We start from the raw sequence: 25,226 nt of genomic DNA, 5'->3' as shown, positions 1-25,226 counted from the left end.
TGTACCTGCCTCCCTATTTTAACCCCGCCTCCTCAACAGGTACTTATGCTAAAAGGGGCGGGCTAAAGGAAAAAAGAAGTGGGCAGAAAATCTAAGATATGAAGATAAAGCATAGACTGTATATGTAAGATGGACAGCATAATGCCATTTGTCAGCATTATGCTTTGCAACTTGGAAGCACAGAGAGGAAAGTTTTAAATGTCACCATGATGTGGATGTGTCAGCTGTGAGATGGATATGACATGTAATAGAATCAGTCTTCCTAATGGCCACCAGAGGGCGACACTTAAACTTGAAAACAATCATTCTGCTGTTTAGAAGTTTAAAGAGGAAACTGCACTTAAATGCCTTGCTCTCTCAGCTCAGTAACCCCCTTTCCTGATGCTTTTTTGGGGGGTTTCTGTCGACAATTGTCTGCCCAACGGCTCATTAGCAAGTGAGCATATTTATCTCTGCATTTCAAAATCACATCTGCCTTGTTGTGAATTCCACTTCCACAAAGCTAATTCCCAGGAGTCAGGCCTAATCAGAATCAGTGTGACACCGTTTTCGATCTTTAACCAAGGCCGATTACTTTTTTCTTTTTCTTTCATTAAGATCACAGAAGACCTGGATTTAATAGCTTTGTAATTGTGCAAAAAGTCTGTTTCCACCATTCGTTGCTACAGTGGAAACATCCAAACATGCCCATATTCACATTGCAGTTTATAGGAAACATAACAGAAGGCAGTTGCTGGTGCATGTACGCTGATAGGAGGGGGTGCTACAGCGGGGTTACTTTACAGGCCTAATGTTTTGTGTCAGATGAAGCACCGGCAGCCATATTGATCATTTTTCATGCCCTGCCTCATTTCACTAAGAGCCCCAACATGACTGCTGGTGGCATTTTTTATGTCAGTTATGAGACACGCAGAAAAAAAAAGACAGAACGAACTGCAGCTCTGACAGCGACAAACAAACAAACACACTCTAATGTGCTGCAACATGCTTTACTTTAATAATTGTGAAAACAGTGATTATTCATGTTGAGCAGGTGAAATGATCAATAATCACACCCTAAACAAATCACCCACCATGCACATTACAAGCCTTTCATTTACATTTTATCAATAAAATAATCAATATAGCCTGGTTTGTTTGTTTTTTACCTTCTAGTGGTTGGTAAAAGCTTAAGTCACATTTTTTTTCATTTTAATCATAAATTATTTTCAAATCACTTGAAAGATTAAAGAGAAATCCCAAGGAGCATTAACCAATCACGGTTAAGCAGGCTTTGAGCAGGACCCTACAGAGATATCGCCAAAATGCAATATCCAAACAATCGTTAATCTTCTTACGGGAAGATTTATTAAAAAAAAAAAAAAAAAGACCTTATAGACAAATGGAACGAGCAGGCCACGCTTGGATATCGCCCCAAAACACTCGCTATCACTCGGAAACAGTGAGGTTGCAGTGGCTGGGGTTGATTCTCAACCAGTTATATTTTTTTTAATGTTCACTGAAAGACGCAAATCCAGTAAGTGAACAACATTTATGGGGGGCGTTTGTTTATGATAGGACAGTAAAGGAGGGAGAAGGCGTGCAAATGGTGTGGGGTCAGATTTGAGCCCGGCCCTCTGCAACAGCCTTATGTTATATGGATCACCTGCTCTGTGAGCACTGAGATATACTGGCATCCAGTCACTAGAGCAATATTTAAAGTGACTCAAGGTAGCTTTGTACTCCTGAGTTTGTCACTCGTAGTTGTAAACAACATTAAACATTTTCTTTCAGGTTTTTCCAAACACGGAGCAGTGACTATCACACGGCGCCGCTGTTTGTTTCCGTGTTCCCAGAAGTTGGGCCCAGCTTCCTGCTGACATCACAAAGGTCGTCTAAAGCAGCAAAGCTATCATTAGGCACCAACGCGCAGTCCGTCATGTGTCTTGACTAAGTTGTTACGAGAATTCGTGACACTAATGGCCTAATCTGACACAGTGTTTTTCATCATTACGTGATACAGTACGATGCGTTCGTATGGTAACCACTAAATGTGGATGACGTATAAAACTTCCTGAGATAATCACGAGGAAAGCACTCAGGTGTTTCTTCTGATACGGCTCGCACGCCGCTGCCGTTTATTTTTTATTTTCTGTAAAAAAGTTAGTGTAGTTTCTTTAAACAACACCTCAACAATTGTGATTGTGCCAAAATGCCACATGTTTACGTGCATCTTCAATTTGCACATAAAAACAAAGTGCGTGGAAATGCTGGCAATTGGTAGAAAATCATTTTACATTTGTTTGAGGTGGAAAAATTCAAGCATCAAAACAACAACAAAAAGAAATTATGAAGTGTAACGGGAAAATGTAACAGTTCTGAAGCTTTCTTCTGCACTGCCTCTCGCTTACCTATTCAGCAAACCAAAGTCTCATCATTCAAAGTCATGTGAAGCTGCTTTAATAGCAGTTGACTGAGAAGTGAGTTAATCCTAAACTGGTTATCTGTTCATTATAAACAGCAGCTAATAAATCACATATTCTAATCTTCTGGAATTCATTAATATCTGTGGCTTCATTTGTTTTCTTCTCAGTTACTCCAATTAACACTTTTAGTGCTCAAGATCCACCATTGCTGTCTGTTTTTATGCTATTATTAATTACTATTATTATTACTATTATTATTACTATTATTATTACTGCAAAACACCACCAACCCCCTTTACACCACTGATGTTAAGCAATGACACAAGAATCGGATGTTTTCTTTGGGGGTGCTGAGGGAGATGGAGGGACATGTGTGGGCTGGTTAACTGTTCTGATGTTTGAGTACGAGGTACTGTATTGGTACCCAGAAGACGCCGAGCTAGATGGGTACCCAGAAGACGCCGAGCTAGATGGGTGGGGCGAAGAGGTTGTGTTAGGTGAGTAAAAAGAAGCGGAGGTACTGGCTTTATATCCAGAGGAGATCGTGCTAGGTTGGTAAGCCGATATGGTAGCTGGCTTTGGTGCTGCCACTGGCTTTGGTGCTGGTGCTGATGCACCACCACTGTACATCAATGTACTAACTAGTGGGTGTGTGGTCTTGTACTTTATCAGGTACTCGGGGTAGATCTGGTGCTTCTCAAACACCACATATATGGAGGGGTTCATTACATCGTCAACACAGCTGTCATAGAAGTTTATGTCCCCTCCGTCCTTCGAAGGAGGTCGGGGATAATCGGAGGACCCTTTGGTGAAGTCTCCCACCAGCACCCGTGAGATGAACATGTCTCTGACGTCAGTGTCACCGGTGTAGTTGTGGGAGTATCTGGCATCACGGGCAAAGTAACTACCTGTGTTTAGACACCAAAAGAGACCATTGTGATTATCGGGCAAAAAAATAAGCATCGTTCCTCACAACCACAGCTGACAAAAATGTCTGTTTGGTGAGTTTGGAGCTTCTGTTTTTTAAATGTATGGTTTATGAAAACATGCTTTTTATCAATAACTGTTTCAGCTTGAACATTTCTTCCAATCACCTTTGCCAAAAGCCGTTCCATTAAGTCCGCAGATTCTCCAGTCAAAGTTGTGGTGGCAGATGGTGTCAACAAATTTGGAGTCAGTGCCATGAAAAAGCTTTTTCTCAGTCACATTTCCCCCTTTGTTTTTGGTCTTCATCTGATTCTTTTGCCTTGAAATAGAAGACATACAAATATCTTACGTCAGTCTGGTTTGTCTGTATGTCGTGAAAGTGTGCACGCTGACCCTGGACTGTGTACACAAACATTAACACAGCCTCTGGCTCTGAGGAGTGACACCAGTGCAGGAATTTAAATCTGTATTCTTTCAAATCACCAGCAGGGGGCAGAAAATGGATAAAAGAAGTCAGAGTTTACTGAAGTCTGTGGACCGCAGAAGACAATACGTACCATTGAAAGACTTCCCAAAGAGCTTTGTTCTGAATCCTCTCAATTTTGACAATATCAAAGCCTTTCATGGTTTTACAGAAATGAGTTTCCACCATCTTAAATTCATCTGAAGCGCGCTGGATGGAGATTCGCTGTAAGAAAACAAAAAAATATTGCAACCTTTCAACACGAGCATTTCCCTTCACCATTTAGTTAGTATGAATTCTTTAGCTTTATGTCTGAGTACAAATATAAATTCTATAATGTTATTTTTAAACAAGGCCAGCAACAGTGTTAAAAAAGGCATTTTACTCCTAAGAACAACACAGAAATGGAAACTCTGAATTCAACGATAGGAAATATATTTCTAAGCTTAGCTTTTTTTTGTCTTTTTGTTTTTTACTTTTTTCCCCCAAATATGTTCTTAGAAAAAAATTATTTGGGAAAATCTTTTGCTTACTGTAGAAATTCCACTTGAAGTGTCATCTGCACAGGAAGCAATGTGGGAACCAGTGACTGAATAAAGTAAATGGTTTTTATCTTAAATCAACAATACAATACAAGACCCGGTGAATACAGCCGGGTCCCAAGTTAAACTCTCCAAATCTCTGAAACAGCCAATGAGAACGTAAATGAGAAGGAAGGATAATGTTTACTGATATATGACAGGGTGGTAAATACATTAGAGGGTGACCAGTTTCAGAATACATAGAGAGCTCAGTATTCAGGAACTGTACCGAGGAAAGTTCTTAGACAGTGAAAGCCCACACGGAGAGGACTACAGTAATTAATGGTAAATGGCCTGTATTTGTATAGTGCTTTACTTAGTCCCTATGGACCCCAAAGCGCTTCACACACACATTCACACACTGGTGATGGCAGCTACATTGTTGCCACAGCCACCCTGGGGCGCACTGACAGAGGCGAGGCTGCCGGACACTGGCGCCACCAGGCCCTCTGACCACCACCAGTAGGCAACGGGTGAAGTGTCTCGCCCAAAGACACAACGACCGAGACTGTCGGAGCCGGGGCTCGAACCGGCAACCTTCGAACCGACGAACTACCAACTCTTGAGCTACGATCGCCCAATAAAGTCTGTGAGAATGTAAACTCCCAGGGTTTAATGGATAACTGGAACTTCCAGTATTCAGGATGGTGTAACATAAGAGCCCACACTGAAAAATACTATGAGGCCAGAATCAAGTTTCTATCTGTGGAAGGATAACAGATCAGATATGATCTTAAAAATACGTTTTTAAGATAAAGGCTTGTCTGTTTTTATTTTATGTCGTTCGGTTGTCTTATTTAATCCTTTTTCTCTCTTTTTTTGGTTATTTTGTATGCGTGTTATATTGTTTAATATAATGTTGTATTTAAAAAAAAACTGATTGCTTTCACCTTTTACTAGAAAATTACACTGCATAACATTGAGTTGTACATCTACATTACTATGTTTGGAATATGTTAACATATGTACAGTGTTGGGGAGTAACGGAATACATGTACCGCCGTTACGCATTTAAAATACAAAATATGAGTAACTGTATTCCATTACAGTTACCGTTTAAAAAGGTGGTATTCAGAATACAGTTACTTTGTTGAAATAAATGGATTACACTGCGGTACTTTCCTGTTTCATTTTGTCGCGGGTCAGGACTGTTTGGGTTTTGTTTGACAGCTACGTTCTGTTGTTCCAGGCGGCAGCGTTACGGTTGCCATGGTTACAGGGCAACGCTCTCTCTCTCTCTCTGCGACTGTGTGTTTCCTGGGTGAGAGAGCGCCTTTTCGTTGTTGTTGTTGTTGTTGTTGTGCTAAGCTAACAGGCAGAATGCTACAAGCATAGCTCTAAAGAATGTAGCATCATGGGCAGTGTAGTCCGTGTTGCAGGGAGAATGGACTGCCATACACGTTATGAGTCTGTGAGCGCGAGGAGGGAGAAAAAGGAGAGTGAAAGGTACGAGTTGTCGTCGAGGAGAAACGGGAGCTGGAAGCATGTAAATATAATAATAACCACTTCAGCCAAGAAGAGAGCCTGACGAGCCCAGTTGTAAGTAAGCTATTAAGACTCGACTGTACACAGTGTTCGTGTTTTCCTCCGAAAACAATAAGTTCCGTTGGAACAGCCTTTCAACGCCTCTCTCTGGCTCTCGCAAGAAAAGTTGACCCACACAACAAAGTAAAGCTATTTTTCGGCTACGAGCCGACAGGGACCCCGCCTATTAGTCAGAGGTCCCTTTACTACAGTTCGGAGTCGCGGACCTTCAGTAATAGTAATAAATCACACAGCAATAGTACATTCACGTTGTTGTAAAAAGCACGATAATATATTAAGTAATCCAAAGTATTCAGAATACGTTACTCTCATTGAGTAACGTAACGGAATACATTTTGGGGCATGTATTCTGTAATGGAATACATTTTAAAAGTAACCTTCCCAACACTGCGCGCGTGCGTGCATGCATATATATATATATATATATATATATATATATATATATATATATATATATATATATATATATATATATATATATATATATATATATATATATATATATATATATATATATATATATATAATTAATCCTGAGCGGGACACAGAAAGGAATTGGCAAGAATACCAGAGGTGCAAAACACCAGCTACTGGTAGACAGAACAATCAGCCGAGACTGCAAGACCAGACTGACCAACCTGTGCACTGCCTGGATTGATTACAAGAAGGCCTATGACTCAATGCCCCACAGCTGGATACTGGAATGCCTAGAATTGTACAAGATCAATGGGACCCTAAGAGCCTTCATCAGGAACTCAATGGGGATGTGGCGTACAACACTAGAGGCCAACTCCAAGCCCATAGCACAAGTCACCATCAAGTGCGGGATCTACCAAGGAGATGCTCTGTCCCCACTGCTGTTCTGCATAGGCCTGAACCCCCTCAGTGAGATCATTAACAAGACTGGCTACGGATACCGACTACGGAACGGAGCAGTTGTCAGCCACCTCCTGTACATGGATGACATCAAGCTGTATGCCAAGAGTGAACGAGACATCGATTCACTGATCCACACTACCAGGCTATACAGCAATGACATTGGAATGTCGTTCGGACTGGAGAAGTGTAGTCGGATGGTAACAAAGAGAGGGAAGGTAGTCAGAACTGAGGGGATTGAACTACCAGAAGGCAACATTGCAGACATAGAGGACAGTTACAAGTACCTGGGGATCCCGCAGGCAAATGGGAACCATGAAGAGGCCGCTAGAAAGGCTGCAACCACCAAGTACCTGCAGAGGGTCAGGCAAGTCCTGAGGAGTCAGCTGAATGGTAAGAACAAGATCCGGGCCATCAACACATACGCCCTGCCCGTGATCAGGTACCCTGCTGGGGTAATAAGCTGGCCAAAGGAGGAGATAGAAACCACTGACATAAAGACAAGAAAGCTCCTTACCATGCATGGAGGGTTTCACCCCAAGTCCAGCACCCTGAGGCTGTACGATAAGCGGAAGGAAGGGGGCCGGGGACTGGTGAGTGTCAGCACCATAGTCCAGGATGAGACAACGAACATCCAAGAATACATTGGGAAGATGGCCCCAACTGACCGAGTGCTCAGTGAATACCTCAGGCAGCAGAAACCCAAGAAAGAGGAGGGAGACGAGGAACCATCATGGAAGGACAGGCCCCTGCACGGTATGTACCACCGGCAGATAGAGGAGGTGGCTGATATCCAGAAATCCTACCAGTGGCTGGACAAAGCTGGACTGAAAGACAGCACAGAGGCACTAATCATGGCAGCACAAGAACAAGCTCTGAGTACAAGATCCATAGAGGCTGGGGTCTATCACACCAGGCAAGACCCCAGGTGCAGGCTGTGTAAAGATGCCCCAGAGACAATCCAGCACATAACAGCAGGGTGCAAGATGCTAGCAGGCAAGGCATACATGGAACGCCATAACCAAGTGGCCGGCATAGTGTACAGGAACATCTGTGCCGAGTACAACCTGGAAGTCCCGAGGTCAAAATGGGAGATGCCCCCAAGGGTGGTGGAGAATGACCGAGCTAAGATCCTGTGGGACTTCCAGATACAGACGGACAAAATGGTGGTGGCTAACCAACCGGACATAGTGGTGGTAGACAAACAGAAGAAGATGGCCGTAGTGATCGATGTAGCGGTTCCGAATGACAGCAATATCAGGAAGAAGGAACACGAGAAGCTGGAGAAATACCAAGGGCTCAGAGAAGAGCTCGAGAGGATGTGGAGGGTGAAGGTAACGGTGGTCCCCGTGGTAATCGGAGCACTAGGTGCGGTGACTCCCAAGCTAGGCGAGTGGCTCCAGCAGATCCCGGGAACAACATCGGAGATCTCTGTCCAGAAGAGCGCAGTCCTGGGAACAGCTAAGATACTGCGCAGGACCCTCAAGCTCCCAGGCCTCTGGTAGAGGACCCGAGCTTGAAGGATAAACCGCCCGCAGGGGCGTGCTGGGTGTGTGGATGGATGGATGGATAGATGGATAGATAGAAAAAAGTCTAAACTTGAGTGTGAGCTCAAACAGCAGAGACATAAAACTAATATTTTATGGTTTCACAATACCGAATATCCTGTTTCGGGGATCTGTGTCTTGTCCCAGTTGTCTGGTATTGGAGCAGATGCTTTAACCACGGGCCGTCTGCAGAGACAGAGGGTTAGGATGACTTTAAATACACAAGGTTTGGGTGTAATACGTCTGAAAACATAAGTAACACAAATGCCATTAAAAGTTTCTTTGATATACAGACACCTTCACTTTTTACATATGTTTTAAGATTTCATTTTAAATCAACAAAACATTTTTCCCATCAATGGCAAGAGCTCATGTTTGTCATTTTTAGGAGTGTTTTTGTTTGTTTTTCAATTTTTTTTATAATTGCTAAATAAAAAAAAAAAGAACAAATAGGACCCACTGCTGAGATGATCTGGATACGGTTAAGAAAGACGCACACCTGAGCATGTAATAACCCCCACAGTTCATACTAATATCAGAAAAAACAAACCAACCAACTATGAAATCTTAGGAACTCTTTCTTAACATCCAGGGCGACAGGCCTCACCAGGTCTAGATCAGGGAACGGGTCTAGAATCATATCTCTGTGTCACTGTTTTATCAATTATGTCTTTATGGTAGAAAGATGCTTGAAAGAAGCCACTTTGAGTAAAGGGCACCAGATAGCTCCCTCGGCACACAGCTCTCACAACACGACGTGATGTCACGGTGTTGGTAGCATCATGCTCTGTGCTGCTTCAGGCAGCAGAGACGGGCAGGGCTGAGTTAGATCAAAATAAAGGTTCACATTTCTGCACAGCAATGAGCTGCATCATAGGCGTTGCTGCTGGTTACAGAAAGTCTGTCCTTCAGTGGTCCAGAGTTAAACTCCAATACAGTATAATGTGCATCAACAGACCTGAAACAACCAAGTCTGACAGGACCTGCCATGAAGACCAGAATAAACCAAACAAATCCAAGAGTGTAGAAGCCAGACTCACAGCTGTACTACTACAAAATCGGTTTGGGATTTTTTTAATGAAATTTGTGGAAATTTGAAAAAAAAAAAAAAGCAACTTACGTTTAGCAAGCTCTGACTGGAGCATTTTTAATGTCTAGTGCTTGCCTGTTTTTTGACATTCTTGCTACTGAATGGACAAACATGGTGAATTTGCTTCACTCTAATCTTAAGGCCCTGGCAACACTAGTATGTTGGCACGTATGGTAAACCAAACCCAAACGAGCACTGTCTTCATGCGGCCTTCCCTCAGCTGGAAGCTCGAAGGCCAAAGCTGGAACATCAAATTCTCCCGAATTCTTCCTCAAGGTCGCCTGCAGTGACTTGGGGATTGTTGACTTTTGCTTAAAACTAGGTGAAAGCGCACTCTCTCGCTCTTTGGATACAGGAAACACACACACACACACACACACACACACACACACACACACACACACACACACACACACACACACACACACACACCTCGCCCTCCAAACGCCTTCGACGCTTACACCTGATGCGGTCAGGCAGGTCTCTGTCCAGCGCCAGGTTTCAGCTGCAGGACCAGATGACTGTTGTCTACATTGGCTCTCTCCATTACCCCATACCACCCCCCACCCCCCGATCCCTGTCGCAAATCATGTGTTTTTTATGTTGTAAGTTGTGAGGATTCATGTGCTTCATTGTGCTGAGGGGTTTTTTTTTTCTTTCTGTTCTCAAACTGCTCTCCCATCTGGGCGGAGTTCTTTTTTTCCTCCTCTTCCCTCATGTATTGCATCATCTATCTCTCTGTATGTACAATCAGAAGGCGTCCTGTTTCACTGCATGTACGTGTAACATTGCTAATGACAATTAAACGTCTCAATCAAGTGTTGAACAGGAATCATCTTAGATTCTGGCAGACACACTGGTCTCTACAGATTGGTTGGTAACGATCAAGGAGTTAACAAGTCTATCAGACTCATTTAAAACACTACATGTAAACCAAAGTGAAGGTGTCTTAAAACTTTCTTGAGGCTGTTTTTGGGATGACGTACCTGACTTTCTTTGTTAGGACATCTGCAGCAGAGACAAACAGTGGCCGTCTGCACACACACCTTTTGGTGCCATAGCGTTTATTTGTCTGTATCATGTCTGAGGAGGAAGTTTAAAGTTAAATGATAATGAGAAACTCAGTTTTACATTTTAACATGCAGAAATGAGTCAACACAGAGTTTCTATATTCTTTGTTTACCCTGGAAACTGAGTGAATACGACTGGGAGCCAGCAATGAACTCCACCACGTCTTTGTCATTGGCCAGAAACTTCTCCTCCAGCTTTGTGCTGTTGATGTCTGCTGCTTTATGTCCACTAGTCTGCAAAGCAAGAAAGGTGACTGTGTTTTTAACCTGAAAACAAACCTGCATCAGCATAAGAGCAATGAACGATTGGTAAGAGAAATTAATTTATAATATTTAATAAATATCCCAAGATAGCGACTGTCAAATTAGCTTGGCTGAAAACCATTGAGGCCGTTTGAAAGTCTGACGTTCTTTCCAGTAGAGTTACCCTAACAGACTTTAACTTTACTTATTTATTTTTTAAACTCAACAGTCCAGTATGAGCATGCTCAGTTCACATGATCAACTGAGCACAGCTGGTACATGTAGCCGTTTACTTCAGCTGCTAATTTCTCCTCAGAGATACCAGAGCTGTATGCACAGACTGTGGCAGCCTCGATTTACAGCCATAATAGATGAGATTAAAACTTTAATCATGAGCTGTAATTCCAGCAGCTTAAACAACAGAATACAGAGAGGATAAAAAAATATGAAAAATATAGTTGTGATTGCAGCAGAAGCAATGCAGTGACCTCCAAAATGGTCAGTGAAATAGAGGTTCAGTGACTATTTGTAGCTCAGATCAGCTCCGCTAGCTTTTCTTGCTGAGGCATGCTGTCAGTGTGGATATCTTCAATAAAACTCTGGAGCAGCTATTTTTTCCATGTTTGTTCACTGTTTTCTACCTCCCAATCTGTTGAGAAGTGTTTCACAATTATACCAGTCCTATGACGTGGCATTACCCAGAGCAAAGACTTTAACCTTTGATTAGAAAATCAGATAGTTTACGCTTTAATAACAGCCTCTGATGTAATAAATCTATTGAGGCAGTATGACTTTAAAGATATTTTAACAGAGAGTGACAACAGAGAACTGACTTCGAAGCTGATATATTGAACGTGTTGGCAAACAGTTACACATTTACATAGTCAAAAACCCCAGTGGATGACACTAAGGTGCTTGTGTGCACCTTTTATGTAAAGGTCCTACATGCTCAGTGCTCCATTATTTTTGCAGTCTAGCACCTAGATATGGTTCTGAGCAGGTATTATAGAATTGGTTTTTAAGAATTTTTTATCATTGAAAATGCTGTCGAGATGTTTAGCTCTCCTGACGAGAGCTAAAGCTAAAACAAACACAAGCTGAAAAGCACTGAAATGCTTTGTGGAGATCACCTGGAGGGGGAAAAACACCCGGTAGGGTCATAGTTCGAGGGACTTTTTTCCACATTACAAATGTTTTTTTTAATCATGTTTACAACAAAAGTACTGACTCACGTGCTAACAACCTTTTGAAAACACTGTGGATGAACAGTGGATTCTGATGCTACTCACATCTGCGGAATAAGTGTTCCACCTCCCAAACTCATCCTGCCAGTACCAAAGCCACTCGGTGGTGTGGATGAAAGTCGGCTCAATCACGGAGTTTTCTGTCGAGAGTCGACGTACTTTGTTCGATCCACAGGTCATCGTGTCAAAGTGCACGGCTGGACTGGTGCTACTGCAGACACCCAAAACAGAAGGCATAATGTTAACATTTTAACAAGTGTGTGGAGTTTGAAAGAAGTTGATATTAAGGAAACAGTAATAGAAATAAAGAATTGTGTCCTGTGGCTGTGGAATCATCACCTAAATCGTCTCCTTTCCACAACCAGGTCCTTGTGTTTGTGTTTGTATTGGGTCTCACTTTAGGATGAATTTGTCTCATAATTGGAGATTCAGTATCAGAACTTCAGGAGTGGGACCACACCTGCAAACACACTCCTTCCAGTTCTCATCCATATAGGTTCCCCCAGTCCTACAAGCTGTTCATTCTCGTTTACATGCCCCACCCTCCATCCCCTTTTCAATTCTTTAACTTCTTGACTTGTATTTAGTACGTTTAGTACGGGATGTGCCAGGTCCCGGAGCCGCCGTCAGTCCCTTTCGAGGCCTTCCTCAAACCGCAGCTCAATTCATGTCAAAGCCATTCACCTTTATCTACGAAAATGCTGTCAAATATAAATGAGGACGTGGGCCCAGCTAGTGAATTACCCGTTACCAATGTAAACCTTATTCTACAGGCCCACACACCAACACAAATCCCTATTCTAAAGAGGACACACGTATGATCTTTGTCATAGTATTTATGTATGAACACAAAGCAAAGATGAAAACCAGCACAAAGAGACGTTAAAGCGATCACCACAATGATTCTACTTTGGAAACATATACAGGCAGAAACTGAGCTGGCAGCCTGACTGCTCCTCAGTAGGGAAGGATACCGGTATCAGGTGCCATGATGGCACCGGTTCTGACATAAACGGTAGTAACCAGACCTAAAAGCAGCGCACATTTCGGTGCTTTTTTTCCTTAGATGTCACACACTTCAGATTCTAGCCAATCATTTTACGTTTCCGAGGATAGTAGGCGGGTCCAGGTACGTACGTTCTTTTAGAGCAGAGCTACAGATTACAAATGTCCAAGGCGAAGCGGTCAAAGTCTGGCTGTACTTCACAGCAAAAGATGCAAACTCAGCAGCAACAAGTGCTTTAAGCTGATACTGTGATACTGTCAAAGGAGGTAACTCCTCAAATCCGATGAAACACCTGGCGACGTACAGTGTTTTTTAAAGCCAAGAAATGCACCGTATTTGATAGCTTGCTGCGAGACCTCACACCGAGCACATCTACTGCGGGTGTGGTGCCTGTTATCAGACCCGGAGTTAGCAACATCCCCCAAAAACCCGAAGAGGAGAGTCCTGGCCCCTAGCCCTGCCAGTGTAGCAGAAATGATGAGGATGATGATGCAGCAGCAGCCGTTCTTCTCTGCATGAGTAGCTTAATGTTGTTCGTGTGTAATTCACGTTGAGTAGGCTAACCACGTTATTACATTAATGCATGTAAGGTGAACTAGCAAACATCATCATAGCTACATGCGGCTGTCTTCTTGTTTGATGGCAGATACTCCCTTCACCCTGGCCAAAAAGGCTAAAATGACCAAAGAAAAAGTGGAAAACAGCTGAACATGAGAGGTTTTTGGACAAAGTTTGTGTTTTTTCCATTGTTTAAGCACTGCTTCCAGCCAAGAGTGATACCATATGTTAGAGCCAATCTATAGAGAAATATTTTTGATACTGTTTCAGTTATTGTTACATGTTTAATTTTGTATGATATGTTGTTAGAGAATAAATGCTGCGTGTTTAATTTGTGTCGGGTAAGAAAACATTACAGCGCATGTGTTGTAGCAGGTTAGAGTGAGCCAGGACGGCAATGGAAGTGTGCGCTGTAGCAGCAAATAGTTTTTTGACCGTGACATCTTTTGTTTGTATGTACGAGTCAGAAATAAATCTGAACAGCTCACATTAAGAAGTGGAAGAATTATTTTTTCGAAGCTTGGGACAGAAATTCGCCACTACATAAAAGTCAAAAAACTAGCGAGTAACGGAGGAATGTTTTCCGCGGTGGAGCCACCGACTGAGACATAGAAAAGTCACCGGATCGTCGGCATAAGGACGCCTACATACAACAACACGGCGAACAGCTAAGTAAAAAGTGTTTTGTCAGATGCATCTTACCTGTGGAAGTAGCATAAAGGAGTTTGTGCAGTACACCACCCGACAGCTGTGCCGAAGAAAATCATTACGGCTTAGCGGTGTTATATGATTACAATGGCGGACGACATTAATGACAGTGTGGGTGTAGTTACGCGTGATGGCAGCCAGAGGGCGATGACAGACAAAGGTCTGGAGTTCAAACTGCATCAGCTCACAAAGGTGAGAAGAGGCAAATTAGGACAAGTGACAGCACAAGAAGATGAAACTGAGCGACTTTTGAGCCATGAAATTCTGCCGGCTGTAAATGATGTGAGAGAGGCACTGAAAGTTTACAAGAAGTTGTATGAAGAGTTTCAAGAATGCAATTATGCAGTGTTGCTGTGTATTAAAGATGAGGAGGAAAAGGAGGCTGACCAACAACTTTGGTTTCAGCCAATGTCATAACGATGTTTGCAGTTCATTAATAGAGTTAATACATGGATTGAAATACAAACATGTGATCAAGAGATAACTCCCATGGACAGTGCATCCAGAGTGTCAAAAACATCTAGAGTGTCAAACAAGTCTAAAGTATCCAACACGTCAAGGGTGTCGACAGCATCGTCGGAGCGCGTCAAGGAAGAAGCTAACAGAGCAGCTCTGATGGCACGAGCAGCGTCTCTGAAAGAAAAACAGGCTCTAGAGTTAAAAGAAGCAGAAATTAAAGCTGCAAAGGAAAGACTGGAAATTGAAACAGCCATTGCAGTGTCTACTGCCAAAGTGAAAGTGTATGAGGAATGTGAAGGGGTTAAGTCTCAAGTGAGTGAAACCAGACTTACGGTAATGCCACGTCGTGACCTCCTGAAGATGAATAACGAAAATGGTCATGGCAACGTAAAACACACACCAGGGAAGCCAACAGAGATAGAGAGGTCTACCTCTTGGAGGAATCCTGGTGATCCAAGTACTGCAGCAGGGGCCATGCCTAAGACACATAGAACTCCACTGCAGGGGCCGAGCCAACGCCAAGATGGTGTCTCACTTCAGGAGACCAGACCAAGTGAGCTTTATCAAGTTATGCAGAAACAGGCAGATATCACAGAGATGCTTGTAAAGAACCAACAGCTGGCTCGGTTACCACAAAGGGATGTGCCAGTGTTCCACGGAGATCCTTTGGAATACAGGTCGTTTATGAGGGCATTCATGCACGCTATTGACACCAGAGCTGATAGCAATTCAGACAAGCTATATTTTCTGGAGCAGTATACTCGAGGCGAGCCTCGTGATCTTGTGAGGAGTTGTCAGCATATGCCTGAACATCGGGGGTATGAAAGGGCTTTGCAGCTGCTTCAAGATAAATATGGAAATGAGTTACAGATTGCTGGCACGCTAATTGAGAAGGCATCGAAGTGGCCACAAATTAAGGCTGAAGATGGAAAGGCGTTGAGCGCATTCTCTGTATTCCTGGTGAGCTGTCGTAATGCTATGGAGGATGTGGACTATATGGAAGAGATGGACAACCCTGCAACTATGAGGGTCATCATTTCCAAGTTGCCATTTAAAATAAGAGAGCGCTGGAGAGTCCATGCATATGATATCCAGGAGCGGCGCTGCAACAGAGCAAGATTCACAGAGCTGGTGGCCTTCGTTGAACGCCAAGCAAAGATCATGTCCGACCCACTCTTTGGCGATCTTGAAACAGCAGTGTCAGACAAGGTTATAAAAAAGCCACAGCAAGGAAATAAGTTGAAGAAAGACATTAGACATGGGAGCAGCTTTGCTATCAAGGTTAACCAAGGTTCAGAAATGGACAAAAGAAGCAGAGTGAGTAAGAACCAGAGTGACCTTTCACTCAACTGCGCCTTCACAAGACCTTGCATGTTCTGTGGGAAACTTCATACACTGCAAGAGTGTTACAAGATTAGAGAGGAGACTCATAAGGATAGAGTGGACTACTTGAAGAAAAACGGACTTTGCTTTGGATGCCTGCTAAAGGGTCACATGAGCAGAGATTGCAAAAAGAAGATGGTGTGCGAGGTTTGTTCACTCAAGCATCCAAGTTTGTTGCACTTCTCAAGTTATGAGGAAGAGAAGCCTCCCGATGAGGTCAATATGGGTAGCACTGCTAAAGGCCCAGCAGGGTTGTCTGAAGAAAAGGAGACAAGTGCCTGTACTGGGGCTGGAGGCAGCTGCGTGCTTGCCATTGTACCTGTAAGGGTGAAGTCCTGCAAGAGTGACAAGGCTGTGTAGGTTTACGCTTTCATTGACCCAGGTAGCTCTGCATCGTTCTGCACCAAAGCCTTGGCAAGGCAGCTGAAGGTGCAAGGCAGACGAACCGAGCTAACGTTGAGGACCATTAATTCCAAAAGTCGAGAGGAGAGTTATGTGCTCACAGAATTGGAAGTCAGCAGTCTGGCAGACAACAACTTTATCGCACTGTCAAAGGTCTTCACACAGAAAAGTATTCCTGTTTCCAGAGAGAACATCCCACTCCAGAAAGAGGTTGACAAGTGGCCGTACCTACGCGAAGTGAGGTTGCCTCATATTGAGGCTGAAGTGGAGCTTCTCATTGGAACTAAAGAATACACCATATTGGAGCCATGGAAGGTGATCCCAAGTGAGGACAATGGTCCATATGCCGTAAAGACAGCACTTGGATGGATTCTGAATGGACCACTCAGAGAAACGGATACTGCAGCCAATGATGTACAACCATGTGCTATTGTGAACAGAATAGCCATCGACAACGTGGAACAACTGCTTGTACGACAGTATAACCACGACTTTCCAGAGCGTCACTGTGATGATAAAGCAGGAATGTCTCAAGAGGACCACCACTTTATGGAGTCTGTGTCAAGCTCTACTCGTCTCACTGATGGACACTATTCCATAAGTCTTCCTACGAAGAAGTCGTGCGTTCAGATGCCGAACAATCGAAGTGCAGTGTTACAGCGTGCACTGAACCTTCAGCGCAAGCTGAAGAGGAATCCTGCACTCCATGAAGAATACACTGCCTTCATGAGTGACGTGTTGAGCAAGGGATATGCCGTTGAGGTTCCAACAACACAGTTAAACCGCAAGGATGGAAAACAGTGGTATATTCCCCACCATGGGGTATACCATCCACAAAAAAAGAAGCTGAGGGTGGTCTTTGACTGCGCTGCCAGCTACCAAGGAGTTTCACTGAATAGTGAACTTCTACAAGGGCCAGATTTAACAAACTCATTGATCGGAGTGCTGACACGGTTCAGGCAAGAGTCTATAGCCTTTACAGCAGATATTGAAGCAATGTACCATCAGGTGTGTGTCCCGGATGACGATGCTGACCTGCAGCGCTTTCTGTGGTGGCCAGCAGGGGACCTCAATCGAGACATTGCTGAGTACAGGATGATGGTGCATATCTTCGGTGCGACTTCTTCTCCCAGTTGTGCCAACTATGCACTGCGAAGAACAGCAGAGGAGAACCGCAGCAAATCATCACCTGAAGCTGTAAGCACAGTTCTGGAAAATTTTTATGTTGACGACTGCTTGAAGTCTGTTGCCACGGAAACTCAGGGTATGGAGTTATACACAGACCTCACTGAATTGTGTTCTGGTGGAGGATTTCACCTAACGAAATGGACAAGCAACAGTCGTGCCTTGCTCTCATTCATCCCTGAGCATGAGAGAGCCAAAGATGTCAGAGACCTGAACTTGAACCATGACCTGCTGCCTATGGAACGTGCTTTAGGAGTTCTATGGTGCCCTGAGTCTGACGCATTCAAGTTCAGGATTAACATCAAAGAAAGACCTGTGACGAGACGTGGAATACTTTCCGTCACCAGCTCCATCTACGACCCACTGGGATTCCTTTCCCCAGGAACTCTCCCCGCAAAAGTGATCTTGCAGCAGTTATGCAGGGAGGGTCTTGCTTGGGATGATGAGATCCCAGAACAGCTCAGTCATAAGTGGAACAAGTGGTTACAAGAGCTGTGCCAGCTGTCAGAGGTAACCGTACCCAGGTGTGTGAGACCATTGGACTTCGGTCCTGTCGCAACAGCACAGCTCCACCATTTTTCTGATGGGAGCGAAAGTGGATATGGAACAGCATCATACTTGAGGATGACCAGCAATGACGGACGGGTTCACTGTACGTTAATGATGGGAAAATCCCGTGTGGCGCCCCTGAAGCAAACCACTATTCCACGAATAGAGTTGACTGCAGCTATGGTTGCTGCAAAGACAGACAAAATGTTAAGAACGGAGCTTCAGATGAATCTTCTTGAATCTACATTCTGGACTGACAGCACAACTGTGTTGAAGTATATTGAAAATGAAAACCTTCGCTTCAAGACATTCGTGGCCAATCGCGTTGCGGTCATTAGAGAGCTAACAAATCCCCAGCAGTGGAGGTACGTTGGTACAGCAATCAATCCAGCTGATTGTGCATCCAGAGGGCTTGCACCATCTAAGCTCATGAAGAATCTAAGCTGGTTCCACGGCCCAGCTTTCCTGAAAACCCCAGAAAGACAGTGGCCAGAAAGACCTGACAAGGAAAGGATTGATAAAGATGACAGCGAAGTGAGGCATGCAACCATGGTACATCTCACAAATGCAGCTGAGAATGTTCACACGTTGAACAAGCTGATCAATCACTATTCCAGCTGGCATCGAGTGAAGAGAGCTGTGGCATGGATGATCAAACTCAAAGACTTACTGGTACGACGATGTGAAAAAAGGAAAGAGACGTACGTTAAACAGAAAGAACAAGACAACGAATCAATGCAGACAACACTTACCCTGAAAGATCTGGTGCAAGCTGAGACAGAGATCATCAAGTTCTGTCAAAGTCAACAATTCCAAGAAGAGATCACCATGTTAAAGAAAGGCAAGTGTGTGACAAAGACTAGTCACTTGAGGAAACTTGATCCCGTGATGCAGGACGGAGTTTTGAGAGTTGGTGGTCGCCTCGCAGCTGCTGGGATGCCAGAACATGTGAAGCACCCAGTCATTATCCCAAAGGGCTCACATATCACCACACTGATCTTGCAGGATATACATGAGAAGATTGGGCACTGTGGAAGACTGTATATGCTTTCACGGCTGCGACAGAAGTATTGGATTCCATCCGCTAACTCAGAAGTGAGGAAGTTTCTGTCAAGGTGCGTAATCTGCAGGAAAACTAGAGGCAAACCACTGGAACAGAAGATGGCAGATTTGCCAGAGGATAGGCTTCTACCTGATGAACCCCCCTTTTCTAATGTTGGGGTGGATTACTTTGGACCGTTTAATGTGAAGCATGGCCGCAGCACAGTAAAAAGGTATGGTGTGGTGTTTACCTGCCTTACAACAAGAGCAGTGCACATTGAAATCGCGCACACTTTGGACACTGATTCATGTTTGAACGCCATCAGACGCTTTGTGTGTAGAAGAGGTCAGGTATCTGTCATGCGTTCAGATAATGGCACCAACCTAGTTGCTGCTGAACGGGAGTTACGCGAAGCCATTCAAGAGTGGAATCAGTCAAAGATTCTAGATTGTCTCATGCAAAAGGGAATCCAGTGGGTATTTAACCCACCCGCTGGTTCTCACTTTGGAGGGATATGGGAAAGGCAGATCAGAACCGTGAGGAAGGTCCTGAGGTCTATACTGAAGGAACAGTTGGTCAATGATGAAGGTTTACTGACACTAATGTGTGAAGTGGAGTCAGTACTAAATGACAGACCGCTGACTACAGTAACAGATGATCCAACAGACCTGGAACCACTGACGCCTAACCACTTGCTACTAATGAAGAAAAAGCCGGGTTTGCCTCCTGGACTTTTCAGAAAGGAAGACTCATACTCCCGCCGCCGTTGGAAGCAAGTGCAATATCTTGCTGACTTGTTTTGGAAGAGGTGGGTGCGCGAGTATTTGCCTATGCTTCAAGAGCGTCAAAAGTGGACTCAGGTCAGAAGAAATGTAACTGTGGGGGACATTGTAATGGTGGTCGACGAGTCAGCGCCAAGAAGCTCGTGGATGTTGGGGAGAGTTCTTCGTGTCATTCCAGATGCTAAGGGTCTGGTGCGGCGTGTGATCATCAAGACAAAGACTAACACCTTAGAAAGACCCATTGACAAGCTATGCTTGATCTGTGAGAATGTCATGTAACTTGGAATGAGAAAATACAGTATATGTTCTGATCGGTTACAGGTTTTGTGAAAGATAATTTGAATGACCATGTGTGATACAGGAAGTGTTAATGTTATTTGGCTCTTTTGTAAGTGTTCGCTAATTGTCAGTCTTCACGCCCTCCAATTAGGGGGCTGGAAATGTTAGAGCCAATCTATAGAGAAATATTTTTGATACTGTTTCAGTTATTGTTACATGTTTAATTTTGTATGATATGTTGTTAGAGAATAAATGCTGCGTGTTTAATTTGTGTCGGGTAAGAAAACATTACAGCGCATGTGTTGTAGCAGGTTAGAGTGAGCCAGGACGGCAATGGAAGTGTGCGCTGTAGCAGCAAATAGTTTTTTGACCGTGACATCTTTTGTTTGTATGTACGAGTCAGAAATAAATCTGAACAGCTCACATTAAGAAGTGGAAGAATTATTTTTTCGAAGCTTGGGACAGAAATTCGCCACTACACCATATATGCCCCATAGCTGCAGAAAAGGCTAACGTTGTTATCTTGGTGCTTGCAAAGAGCTGAAGTTGTGTTAGCGGGATAATGCAGTTGTTTCCATCCTGGATGCAGTTCCCACTTTACCATCACACTCTTGTTCTTTTGCAGAATAAAAATAAAAGTAATGTCCGTGCTCATGCTGTGGACCGCTCCACTACTTTCATCCTCAGACACATGAGCTGAAATCAGCTGATTCAAGCGCAGGTGGAACCAATATTAGAATCAATAGGCAAGCAGACTAACAATTCCAAGGAATGCCACTACTGGGAAGTGTTCTCGATTCCCATCCCTACACCTAACTGAATGCTCCGAACCAGTAAACTGCCAAAAGTTCTGCTTTTAAACAGTCTGTGATGATCACAAAGTCAAGTGTATTTGATTATCAGATTATCACGTTGTCTTTTGCAGGACTGCAGAGAGTCCTGTGAGAACTTGGTAAGTACCTGTATGAGTTACTGGGGTCACAGTAGTCTCTCTCAATTGTCTCATTATCGGGCAAATCAGTCCACTGGTGTCCCTCTTGGACCTGCCATCGGTACGGCATCTTGTCATGAGCTTTAAAACATCGATCTAAGAAGAAAGAAGAAAGACAGCTGGTCAAAGTCAAGAAAGAACTACATTAACGCCTCAAACGCTTACTAACCATGACTTTCTCACCATCATGTTTGCAGTGACCTTTAATGAAGTACATGCAGATCCCTGTTTTATCTGAAAGAAACAGGAGATATTTCACAGGCTTCATTCAGACAGCAGCTTTAGTTCATCTGAAAACATCAGAAGTGTTTTCAGCTGGTGTTTACCTCTGACAGGCCTCTGTCTATTGTTCTGCCATTCTCCACCTTTAGCAGCTTCATCACTGACAGCAGCGTTAATGTTGCTTGATGAACGAGTTTTTGGTAGTGGTTGCTTATTGGTGCCCCTGTTGCCGCCTCTCCCTCTGACAGCTGCTTGACTTCTTCCATGACGGCGTCTCCGTCTTCGAGTCTCACCGTTTTCACTGCTCGCATCGTTGTCACTGGTGGCTGCGGAGATGTCACTGGTGGAAGAGTTTTCATCGTCGCTTTCATTCAGTCCATTACTGGTGTACAGATCGAAGATGTGAGTGCCAGCAAGCATCTCAGTAAGTGAGGAGGCTCGATCCTGCACTGGTCGGCTGCTCTGGTTTCCTCTGTTTCCCCTATTGCCCCTGCTGCCTGTCGCACCCCTACCACCTCTCCCTCTGCCTCTCCGCTGTTGTTGACCATTCTCAGCCAGCCTCAAAGCCTCTTTATTTGCATACACAGCCTTCAAGGATGGCAGAAGGGCACCAGGTACGCCTCTTTCTTGGACATTTTTTATGGGCTGTGGAGCAGTAAAATTGTGATTCCTCGAGCAGCTGCATTCATGGCTGATGTACTTCTGGCAGATGTGGAGCCTCCTGCAACCATCACCATCCTGACACCGGCCGAACTCTCCATCACCGTTGTTGTAGTCGTAGCATATCTGATGGAGACAGAACAAAATGAAAGGAAAGCGTGGTTATATACACGGACTGTAAATAAAAGATGGAATACAATCACTGACTGTATGTAAATGATGGATATAAACATTGCAACATCCTGCTTTTTTTAACCAGTTTAAATTGATTTTACTCTAAATGCCACAATAAAATTGTTCAAAACGTTTTCTTAGGTCTAGTATATCTTTGTCAAGTTTAAAGACGATCCATAAAAAATTGTGGGTAATATAAAGTTTTGACTGATTTTTTAGATGAGACTTTGACCGCGACCCAATTTTCATCTAAATTAAATCAGCTGTTATCATCACACAAAATCTGAAAAAGATATCGTGAAAACTGTGGACGGTACTGCAAACAAACAAACAAACGAAAGGAAATGATTATTTACCAATTACATTGCATGCGTTTTAAAACTTTTAATATACTTTTTGAACAATACACATCTGGCAAACAACTTTACCTCTAAGTTTTAAGAACACCTCAATGACTGCCAATTTGTGAAGAATTACATATTATATTACACTGTGTGGGTGTCAGCTGTACTGTTTGTTATTGCTACAGTATCAACAAGCTGTTACAATTTAAATGAACATATCAGAATCAGATGTGAAAAGATGTTATGACAATGATGATGAGTTCAACCTAAAGTATTTCGTCAGGGTGCTTTTATCGTGTGTTAGGTTAAGACTCACAGCAGGAAGGAGTGTGTGGTCACTCTGCAGCAGCAGGGTGCACAGCTCCTCTCGGCTCAGGCTCTCCAGCTCATGCTCCCTCAGAAGTCTTTGGTTATGATCAGACGTCAGCTCATGGGAGAAGCTGCAGCCCCTCCTGTTGTAACAGAATCCACACAGCTGAGTCATGACTGTGACATGAGAAGGATTAGGGCCACACACAAACATGATAAGTGCTGCCAAACGTGGATTAATTCATCATTACACGTACACATGCTGTGTGTCTGTTTCCAAATTCAGCCCGATACCAATAAAAAATTCATTTTGACTGAGTGTCTGTCAACATATGTGTTCTTATATTTTTCCAAACCCGAGAATTTGTCCCTAAGCTTAGCTGGCTTCAAAACCAGTTAATATGACGACAATAATAAACACTAATAATAATAATAAGCACTACGAATTATTTGACATTTTAGCCTCTTTAATGGTCCGTAACTTGGTTGTACACAAATACGACAATAAAAAGAAAGTTTTTATTGAGACTCAGAAGTCGGTACAAGGAAGCACAGAGAGGAACTTTTCCTATTAGCCTTTCGAGTCACATGATGATATTTGTTCAGGTTAGCTTTCCTAACAAATCTGCGTCAAACTGCTGAAAATGTCGAATTTTCCCAACAATACCTGAACGCACCGTCAGTGTCATATTCACTGACTGTAAACAGAGACACTAGTCAGGGCCTTTAACCCTGGAATATTTTGCAGCCACTTTCAGCATTACTAGAAAAGGCCTGGATGAACAGAGACGGTGGCTGTTTCACTCGGGCCATGACTCACCTTTCTTACTTTAAGTCCAGTATATTTACCTGAGCTGAGTGAACTGACAGAATCCGCTGAAGAGGAAGTTTTTGCACAGGTGCAGACCCCTGCACGTCCCCGGGCAGTCTTTCACTCTGCAAAGTCTCAGGCGGGTCCTGGCCACCACCTTCGGCTGTCCGTTTGGACAACAGGAAACAAATTTCTCTTGGTTACAAATGATCTCCGACAACTTCGTGGGATCTCCGGAAAACAGATTATACACTAAATCCTCCGTGTTGACTGCTCCTTGGCCGGCGCAGATCATTTTCAGTATTTCCGTCTCCATCGTGTCCGAGCTCTGCCTGCGTTAACTTCCACCTGGGAGACCAAACCGCAGCTTGACGACAGCGGCCGCTGGTTTCATGGGAGGAGGAAAACTTCGGTATCATTTCTGACGATTGGAAAGCGAAACTGAGCTATTTTTTATCTTGGACTGATGCTGTAATGCTGCTGATGTCCACTTGGGGGCGTCCACGAAAGAATATAGGGAAGACATTTGTACTCGGCACACAGTGTAACATTAACACAGTAGAGCTGATTAGCAGAAAGCTCAAAGTCTGACTAAAGGAAGTCATAGCTATTACCTCCTGTTGTAGCTTTGCTCTCCTTTAAACCTTTGGGGTGAATTTTCGGGTCTTTAGCTGCTTAACTGTCCATCAGCTGCCAGGCTGTGTGTTTGCAGGTTAAATAGCTCATGCATGTCTGCCTGGGGTGGGGAGGGTGAACCTAAATACATGTGCTGCACAGCTGTGCACTAACAACAATCACAAGTCCAAAAATATCTTTGCTCTTCTTGTTTGCATAGCTGCTACACAGAACACAGTGAAAAACTGAGGTGATTCTCCAGTGGCACACCTGAACGACAGAACAATGTGAATATCAAGAGTATCATACCAACACTAATACTGGTAACGGATTGATACGAGCACAGGAGGATCGATATCTTGTTTTATCTTCTTCAAGTTCAATATGTAACCGACTGAACTGTGTTATTTATTTATTTTTGGAAATGAAAAAATGTGCCTCATACATGCACCGTGTTGACTGTCACGTCTATTTTATTTATAGCCCACAGCACATTTAAAAAGCAGAAGTTGACCCAAAATACTTTAGAGACAGGCGCCTTTACAATCCAGCTCGCCAACAAGCTCACTTTTTAAAATGCAAGAACAGCAGTTAGCTGTGTTTTGTTGTGTTAACTCATTATTGTTGGAAAGTAAAAATCACAGCAATTTAGTGATCATTAAAATGCGTCCAGAATTTGCAAACTGATGATGATTAAGTTAGAAGTAAGTATTCCTCATTAACTGAAGGTGTTGGAACGCCTGAGCAGAGGGAAAA

General features: G+C 43.5%; 1 protein-coding gene across 2 annotated transcripts; it reads right to left on the bottom strand.

Annotated features, from left to right (window-relative positions):
* Positions 1-973: 973 nt before the first annotated feature.
* Positions 974-24,911, bottom strand: LOC309692131 (protein mono-ADP-ribosyltransferase PARP12-like). 2 transcript variants are annotated; one of them, XM_082510350.1, is made up of 13 exons: positions 24,470-24,911; positions 23,894-24,239; positions 23,052-23,187; positions 21,662-22,343; positions 21,519-21,569; positions 21,305-21,431; positions 12,037-12,202; positions 10,618-10,738; positions 10,421-10,517; positions 8,455-8,530; positions 3,890-4,020; positions 3,500-3,651; positions 974-3,313 (listed from the first exon to the last, which is right to left on the bottom strand). In XM_082510350.1, exons 2-13 carry the CDS (start codon positions 24,169-24,171, stop codon positions 2,715-2,717), a joined length of 2,616 nt encoding a protein of 871 aa, XP_082366476.1. In that variant the 5' UTR covers positions 24,172-24,239; positions 24,470-24,911; the 3' UTR covers positions 974-2,714. The 2 variants fall into 2 exon arrangements, with proteins under 2 accessions (XP_082366476.1, XP_082366475.1); XM_082510349.1 differs by lacking the exon at positions 24,470-24,911 and having other exon boundaries at positions 23,894-24,460.
* Between the last annotated feature and the right edge of the window lie 315 nt (positions 24,912-25,226).

This window comes from Aulonocara stuartgranti, assembly GCF_965226115.1.
Source record: "Aulonocara stuartgranti genome assembly, chromosome: 17".
NCBI classification, from domain to species: Eukaryota; Metazoa; Chordata; class Actinopteri; order Cichliformes; family Cichlidae; genus Aulonocara; species Aulonocara stuartgranti.
Note: the sequence above shows the minus strand (reverse complement) of the source record. Positions and strands in the feature narration are given on the sequence as shown.